Source organism: Glycine soja, chromosome 2, assembly GCF_004193775.1.
Source record: "Glycine soja cultivar W05 chromosome 2, ASM419377v2, whole genome shotgun sequence".
NCBI lineage: Eukaryota > Viridiplantae > Streptophyta > Magnoliopsida > Fabales > Fabaceae > Glycine > Glycine soja.
In genome coordinates this window covers 10,846,558-10,855,432 of record NC_041003.1, presented here as the reverse complement: position 1 = coordinate 10,855,432, position 8,875 = coordinate 10,846,558, and the positions used below count along the sequence as shown (strand labels likewise).

Genomic DNA, 8,875 nt, shown 5'->3' with positions numbered 1-8,875 from the left:
ACCTAAGTAAGAATTTCTTTTTGTAAAGATTTTTTGCCTATTTTTCATTTTCGTAAAACTGAAATATGCTACTGTATGGTTTGAAATTAGGTTTGGTTGATTTCTATACCTGTCACTCCGTTGTTGGCTTAAATGTTGACTAATATTCTTACAATCTTTCTTTGAGGGTCTCCCTTCCCCACCAATTACAAAAGAAACTATCACAAATTTCTGAATCCCCCTTCCTTAACCTTCTTCAAAATTTCAAACCCAGAGAGAACAATACCTTTCACCCAATCTCAGAGTCGTCGCACTAGATCAAACTGCCATACATGTGAGATCCAAATCTTCGAACCTATTTGTGACCACCGTCAAACCATAATTGCACTACTATGAACCCATCGTTGGTCCTGTGGCAACCACCGCACTACCCCTACCTGTCACTGAAGTCCCGTAACTAATTCGGGTCCGTCGTAAACATATCGTGTTGTTGCCAGTGCGAAGTGTTTGGATGATCATTGGAGCGTGTGGTTGTGAGAAGCTAAACGTTATTTTTCGTCTGTCACAGACTCGCAGGCCATATCCTTAACAAAACCTCACCAAAACTCTAAAGCAAAAGCTATGAACTCTAACGTTCACTGCTTCCTAATGAAGCCCAAAGCCATGAGCAAAAATCAAAACCACACTAAATAACAAAACATATTCGAGTATCTATGAGATTCACACACAAAATACCACTGATGTTGTTGATTATGATTCTGACAATTTCCACAAACCATCCTAACCCTTCAAGCCTACACAAATACACACACCAACTGTTTGTATCAAAACCTAATCTTTGCAACATCAAACCACCAAGACACACACCTCGTTAAAATGCAGGCCCGTCTAATTAAAAAAAAATTGCAATTGGGGGGGAAAGTAGTCAACAATTGAGCCAATGAGAGTGTGACACATAAGCAAGGGAGTGCTATGTGGGTATGAAAATCAACCGAGTCTTGTTCTGGGCCAAAAAGTAATATTTGAATTTTACAAGATAAAAAATAAACATTTTTTTGTAAGGACGAAATCCATATTTGATAATTTTAGAGGGATGAAAAAATATTTTAGCCTTACAAAAATAATACATGGATTCTTCACATGATGGTCCTTCAAAGAATCAAGAAGTCATGGCAGCAAGAAATGAACTAAGTGGGACGACCTATATTGAAAGTGGAAAATCACTTAATTGGATTTAAGATGGATGAGATTTGTGTTTGGAAGCGTAACAAAGATGTATATAACCAATATAATACAATCAACGTGTGATGTGTTGGTATGAGTGGAAAGGAGTGTGATTTTTTAAGTGGCTTGAGTTTGATTTCAAAATTTATATGCAATGAAAAGGTTTCATTAGGAAGATTTCTTGCCTTCTATACTTGTTTGACATTTTTTTTTTCTCGAATGAGAGATGATACCAAACCAAAAAGGTTTTGGTTTTAAGGGATGAGACAAGATGTTGTTCATGCCAGCATAAATACCTCAAAGGCTCATACCTTTGGCCCTTATGTAAAGTAATTTAACAAAAAAACAAAACATGAGAATTCAATGTGGGTCTACAAAGAAAAATGTTTGTTACTTCAAAGAATTTGCAGAATGGATGTTAAGTATAAGAAATGGAACTACAAGTGAAATTAATTATCATTCATATGCCTCTTGATGACCTAATATGGTCATTAAAAAAATACATGATCCTGTTGCATATGTTGTTAATAGTACATACCCATGTTTTTCTTGGAAACTATAGGAGACTCATATTTATTTCAGCATGGAACTATTTTAGCACCTACAATAATTTAGTTAATGAGTTGAATGAATAAATCATGTCATTGATTATGAGAGAAACAAAAAATACTTAAGTTATGTTCAAGTCATGGAAACAATAACATATCTAGGAACCTAAGTTAGATGGGGCAATCAATTTAAGAAATAAAAATTAATAATCATTATAATGAAAAGAGTGAAAATTAAGTACAACTTGCTCAAATATACAAAATTAGAGAGGCAAAATATACTAGATCCGCCACTTGGAAATGTTTATGTACTTGATGATATGCATACTCCTGAATTTTGAACGCAATTGTTGCATATGGACTTCCTAATAAATAATTTGAAGTTAAAGATTGGTGTTTCCATCATATTATTGAAAAATATAAACCAGTCTTCAGAATTGTGAAATGAGACTTGACTAATAATCACACAACTGGACAATCATGTGTGGGAGACAAAAGTCATTTCTAGTTGCAAAATTGGAAAAAAAAAAGTTTTCATTCCTAGATTATCATTATTACCATATGATCCAAGAATTTCCTTCAAATTTCAGCGCAAGCAATTTTCAGTTATGTTTCCTTTTGCAATGACTATAAAATAAAAGTTAAGGTCAAAATTTTAAATATGTCCACATCTATCTTCCATGATATGTTTTTCACATGGTCAACTCTATTTTGTAATTTTAAGAGTTACAACTCATAAAAGTTAAATGATACTTATACATATACTATAAACACAAATTCAAGTATTATTTACGGAGAGGTCTTTCAAAATTAACTTAGGTAATGTTGGTTAAACACTATATGTTTCTTATATTTTTAGTTTTGAAATATATATAAAATTATTTGATGGTTTACCTATGATTTTGTTTTATTTCAATCAAAATATGTTATTATCTTCTATTTACTATCATAACTAATTCATATTATTTTTTAATGCAGGAATATCAAATACATCATTGATACCAAAGACTAATTATTTTTTGTTATCACAGTTAGTTTTTAATTTGTGGGATATTTGATATCAATTAGATAAATAGCAACTATCTAAATTAAAGCACAAGTTCAATTTCTCAATAAATAAAAAGATTGTGGATAAACTTTCTGCACTCCCATTATTATTTTTTACACTTTTCATTATATAATGAAAAGCCTATTATAAAATGTAATTAGCCCATTTCAGAATGCAAAAGGGAAAGTGGAGGAAGCAACATATGTGGATTCGGCCAAAATAGAGGCTTTCAGTTTGAGAATAAGCAAAAGCCCTAATCCCCACTATATATTAACCCTCTCTTAGTTTTTACACTTTGCTAGGCCTCATTTTATCACTTTGAAACCCTAAGACTCCTCTTCCTCTTCAATCATCATCACTTCACAATACCCTCAAAGTTCGACCCCTCCCAGGTTGTTGACGTCTTCATCCATGTTAATGGTAGCGAGGTTGGAGTGACGAGTTCCCTTGTAGTGCAGCGATGACAACGACGACTTGCAATGAAGATGAAAAAAAGAGTTGATAATCGAGCGTGAAAATGAGTCCTAAAATTTTAGATTAAAGATAATTTTCTTAACTTTTTATCTCTTTATCATTTTCAATATTTTTGGATTTCTTACAAGAAATGATCAATAATTATAATGTAATCTATATATTTAGAAATATTTATTTATTAGTATAAATTTTGGTTATATTATTACCTGGAATGCATAAATAAAAAGGGAGAAGCTGGCCTGAAATAGGGAAAACACAAAAGACAAAAGGAACAACTTTTTGACTCATCGGGCTTTGTCTCTCCAACCCGAAAAGTAGGAGTCAGAGAACGAAACGGCACTGTTGAGGTGAAGTCCAATTTCGTAGCTCTTGCGTTTAGCAAAAACGGTGTCGTACGGAGAAAGAGGCTGCGTTTAAGTAAGCATCTTAAACAATATCTATTCGAAAGTATCAGAATTTTTTATTTTAAAAAATAACAACCTACTGGTTCCAGTCATTTTTTGAATTCTTAAAAGTTTTTAAATTGGAATTTTAAAATAAAAAATATGCTAAAAGAGATTGCAGATTAGAGAAAACGCTGCTCACTCACTGCAGCTCCCTTGTTCACGTGGACCGGAGGGCGACAAACGCACGACGGAGGGTGACGGACGCGGTCTTTTCCGGCACGGTCTCTCTTCTGTCTTCGCTCTCCCTTTTCCGGCACGGCCCGAGGCGGTCTCACTTCTCTCACCCTTTTGCGACGAGGTCACCACTGTTTCTGTGTTTTCCGGCGAGGTACGTACTCTCCGTGTTTTTTGCGTTTGATTTCTCCGCGGTTTATCTGTTATGTTTTTTGAAATTTGATATAAAAAAATTGATGTTGTGTTATGTTTTTGGATGTTCTGACTTCTCAGTTCTCATGCTCTGTTTTCTTTGCTCATTTCTGATATTGTGATGTTATTATTGTGTAGTTGTGTTCTTGAAAAATGTCTACATATATAATTTTATAATAGACATTTGCATACATATATAATTTTTTTATTAACGAATAGAAGACGTATCCTATCCTTAATTTTAAAAAATTTGCGATATCGCTGTATCCGTGTCGTGTTGTACCTGTGTCATATCCCGTATCTAATCTTCATAGGTGCTATTACTTTGAACTGTATAGGGTACTTCCCTCTATAACAATAATTACGCAATTGAATCAACAGTAGCTTGTAACTCCAGGTCTCCTTGCTCACTACGTCATTGATAAAATGCCCAAATGAACCACTTTTTTGGATATGTATGCTGTTTCTATTGATATGCCTTTTTGGGTGTTATTTGTTGCTGGGAATATAAGCATGAACTTATGTGATATTTGTGTATGCATCACAATTTACTAATATAACTTGTAATTCATTGCTGGCCAATCCTTTTACTAGGACTCTCATCATATGGACAACTTACGTCAGGAGAAAGTTCAAAGATTTGAAGAATTTGTTGACAAACGCCTGAAACCTGATCTTGTTCATGCTATTGCTCAGCGGTATAGTGTTTGCTCCTGTGTGTTTTATTCTTCGTTGTTTGAATTAATGTGTATAAAATGTATGTCATATTGAATATGGAACCCTAAGTCCTTCTAATAGGAAATGCATGTCTACATAAGCCATATACTTAGTTCATTCTGCAGCATAAGTTATGTATGTCTGTCTTTAGGTTTACTGAGGTCTCAAATTATATCTTGCAAAATGGATTTAAAGAAACAATTACGTACGTGCATGACTCTCATTGTGTTTCATGGTATTTATTCATTTTCTCATCTCTTTATTGCAGGGACAAGGTATTTGAACAACAGAAAATTTTGTATCCATTTTCAGTTTTATATATACCGTTAGGATCAATTAGCACCATTGTAAGATTGAAATATCAATGTTGCACTCAGTATAGGATTATTGTTATGTATGGATTCACTTGACCTTTTCGTTCAGTGCTGATTTGGGAAAAAACATTGAAAACCTAGAGAAGAATAGTGTAACCAGTCTTAGAACTTTGGTCAATCTTGGGTCTGAAGTATACCTGCAGGCAGAAGTGTAAGTCATCAGATTTTTAGCTTTCGTGACTAATAGCATTGATTCTTTCTTTAAATTTCATGTTCTTGATTTCTGTATATCATCTTTATAGACACGACTCATCATCATACTATCAAATATTAAGATTTGTGCTATGTTGCCCAACTTGCATCTAGACACTCCCCGCTCCCTCCCCCCTCCTTCTCCTAGGTACAATTAATGTATGGAGATTTAAACCTAGGGCAACCCCCTCACCACTTGCACAGTGCTAGTTCTTTTCAGCTGCACATTACAATATGTGGATCTTTTTGTTTGTCTTCAGTCCAGTGAAATGTGCATATTTTATGTATTTAATTACAGGCCAGATACACAACACATATTTGTGGATGTAGGATTTGGATTCCATGTGGAGTTTACTTGGTCAGAAGCTCTGAACTACATAGAAAAAAGGGAAGAAAAGATAGCCAGGTATAAGTTTTTGATTCAACATACTAATTTACCTAGTTGAAACTTGAAAACCAATCTGTTTATTATGGATTTTCAGGCTTTTTTCCCTTCTAATTTTAAGCAACATTTTGGCATACTTAAATGGAGCTGATTAAATGATGTTGAAACAGACTTTAGTGAAATTATGGTCAAAATCCTCATGTTTCCTGTCTCGGACATATTTTGTATCAATATTCTCCCCAAATTTGGTTCATCCATCCACCTGTAATTTGCAAAAAAGCACTGAAGCACATTGTTTTCTTTAGTTATGCTTTGTTGTTGTTCCTTTGGCTAGAAGGTAACAATGATCATCTATGCTTAAGTGGGATTCTTATCTTTCATGTGATTGGCATATGGCAATTTTTCTGTGTTTTTCCTTTGAATCTCCCTGTCTTCCCTTGCATATGTTTTGGATGTGGACAGACTGAAAGCTGATTGATGAATGTGTAACTTAGGTTAGTGGAATTTCAGGTTGGCATGTGAGTTAACACTTCACAAGTTTCAAATACATAGAAAGGGCATATAGTTTGGAAGGCTTGGCTAACATTCCAAAAATCTGTGCTCAAGCATTTTGGCTAATATGGTGTTAGTTCATCAATTCTAATTGCTAGGAGACATTAGCTACTTGGTTGGTTGTTTCATTACATGAGATTAGATGTCAAGATACAGCTACAGAAGTTTTGTCAAAAATCATTATGGAAACAATTAAGAGATCCTTGTTAGTCCTGGAATTGTGATCAGGTCTTGAGTTTCTGTTATGTCATCTTTTAGTAATTCTGGCCGTTGTGGGACAGAATTATGTTCATCCTTTTCTTTTCTTTTAATATGTTTAAAGTCTAAACATGGTCAGCTTCTTTTCTTTATTTCCTTTTCCTTTTCCTTTTTAAGGTTGAAGCTTGAAAATACTGTTTCATGTTCAAACTTAAGGCATGTTTTATGTTGCAGGCAGATAGAGGAGTACACCCAGTTGATTGCATCTATTAAAGCTCAGATTAAGCTTGTATGTTCATTCTGTTCTCTTCAACTCACCGACTTCTTAATTCCCTTTGCTTGTAATTATTCTCATGTAAGGGGTGATAATTGGTCAATTAGATACTAGTTCTCAGAGCTGTCAATTTTAGCCAGCATACACTACACACAGCCTTAGACCACATGAGATAGGCAAAAAGCTTATAAGGCTGGAAAGCCCACAAAGCGCGGAATGCGCTTAAAGCCAAAAACCCTACAGGGCTTGTAGGTTATGACCAACTCATGGGTAAGCTCATTAAGAAAAAAAAAATAGCGTACCTCTTCTTGGGTTTCCCTGGCATGAACTTGTGTATATGCACCTATGCATACCAATAGGAATAGCTATGGACATTAAAATGTAATCTACATTACCAAATATATTAATTGGAACAAAATGTGATCTATATGACTGATTGCAATACCTGAATAACTAATAAACCATATTACAGGCCAATGACACAAATGCAATTAGCAAAAAAAAATAGTAAAAATAAGGATTTTCTAATATGCTCCTTACACAGTTAAGGTGTACCCTTGCACTTTTTTTTTCTTTACCTTTTTTTGTCAATTTATTCATGGTTTTGTTTTGAATCTCAGTCGCAATATGCTGTGTTATTGTGCTTAATTTTTTATTGCCACTTGTGTAATCTTGCTTGACTATGTTGGGATTAATTTTCTAATAATGTTATAATTGTTTGTGAATTTTAGACAAAGGTTATTGTAAATTTTCCAGTCATGGGACGTCAACTAAAGAGTTAATATGCATGAAGATAAAATTGAAGACTAACAAGAACTATTGTTTGTTGTTCTATTTTGCTCATTGCATTTTTATTATTCATCTTGGAAACACTGAATTAGTTATTTAGATATTAAGATAAGCAATATAGATTACATTTTATTCCAATTGACAATTAATGTGTAAAACTACATTTGAATGTCCATAGTTATTGGTATATGCATAGGTATGTTAGGCTTGTTGTTAACATAGGGTTAGCCCATTTGAGAAGTGAGCTAATTTTTAATGGATTGGCCTTAACCTACATGGGCCTATGCTTTTTGCATCGACCACTGTAGGCTAGAGCTGGCTGAGTGAGGTGGATTTGCCCATGTTGATAGCCTTACTATGGGAGATATCAAAGAAAATGTTGGGTAGCGTTTGACATCATTCTGGTACTGACCTGGGATTGAATTTTCCATGAAGATATTTTAGGAAATTGTAATCTATTTCTATCCAAATAATAATTATTTTACTTTGGAGTTCCATGAACTTTAAACCGTTACAATGCAGGTTTGTGAAGGGATTCGAGAATTACTGCAACTTCCAGCTGAGAAATCCCTACCAGAACGGATATTTTGATAATTACTGAAGAAATGCATGTGAGCAGACCAGAGATTGATGTTTATCTAGGGCGAAAGATTGCATCTCTTTCTCTGACCTTATATCAAAGTACATGAAGATATATTGAACGTCGTTATGTTGTCTTGTTAACCTTTTTGTTATGGTGTCCTGTGTTTGGTCTTGTGGCACTGTGATGCCTCAAGGTTTATTTTTGTTAGCCATTATGTTTAAACTCGATGGTTATGGGAAATCATTTGAAGAATGGCTAGTTTAGTTTTGCATTCAAATAATTTGAGAAAAACATAGCTAATGTATTCGCATAAATGCTAGCGGAAAGTTTGATAATGGAAGATGGCAGTTGCTTCCTGCACCTCCATAATTTCTAACATTCTAACATTACCCTTCATACCCCATTGGAAGCATTTTCTTTTATATGGTTATTTTTAGTAATGCCAAGTTTGGAAATCCATAATTTAGTTTTAGTTAATTCTGAATTACTTGATCCAGAATTAACTGAAACTAATTCTGGATTTGTAAATTAATTTGGAAACATACAACAAATTGTTTTGTTAGATTCACCAATCTAGAACTTGTCCCCCCCCCCCCCCTTCATGTTTTGGAATGCATACAAGCACATAGAGCACCCCCCCTAATAAGAGGAATTTGCTTGAGTGTTCGAAGTAAGAATAATGGGAAGACTGAAAGAAGAAAGCGCAAGAAGCAACCACAATAGTGT

At 34.2% G+C, this 8,875-nt stretch overlaps 1 protein-coding gene across 3 annotated transcripts; it reads left to right on the top strand.

The window, feature by feature from the left end:
- The first annotated feature begins 3,542 nt into the window (after positions 1-3,542).
- Positions 3,543-8,533, top strand: LOC114386916 (protein UXT homolog). 3 transcript variants are annotated; one of them, XM_028346993.1, is made up of 8 exons: positions 3,543-3,690; positions 3,829-4,047; positions 4,680-4,783; positions 5,071-5,100; positions 5,226-5,327; positions 5,699-5,774; positions 6,742-6,792; positions 8,089-8,533. In XM_028346993.1, the coding sequence occupies exons 3-8, from the start codon at positions 4,692-4,694 to the stop codon at positions 8,155-8,157; spliced, it is 420 nt and encodes a 139-aa protein (XP_028202794.1). In that variant the 5' UTR covers positions 3,543-3,690; positions 3,829-4,047; positions 4,680-4,691; the 3' UTR covers positions 8,158-8,533. The 3 variants fall into 3 exon arrangements, with proteins under 3 accessions (XP_028202794.1, XP_028202801.1, XP_028202786.1); XM_028346985.1 differs by having other exon boundaries at positions 3,552-3,690; positions 5,667-5,774; positions 6,738-6,792; XM_028347000.1 differs by lacking the exons at positions 6,742-6,792; positions 8,089-8,533 and adding an exon at positions 6,264-6,731 and having other exon boundaries at positions 3,545-3,690; positions 5,667-5,774.
- The last annotated feature ends 342 nt before the right edge of the window (positions 8,534-8,875 follow it).

Coding starts and splice junctions, on each gene's coding strand:
- LOC114386916 (XM_028346985.1), top strand. CDS start 4,692: ATGGACAACTTACGTCAGGAGAAAGTTCAAAGATTTGAAGAATTTGTT. Junction 5,328..5,666: donor GTATACCTGCAGGCAGAAGT/GTAAGTCATCAG, acceptor ATTTAATTACAG/GCCAGATACACAACACATAT. Junction 6,793..8,088: donor TTAAAGCTCAGATTAAGCTT/GTATGTTCATTC, acceptor GTTACAATGCAG/GTTTGTGAAGGGATTCGAGA.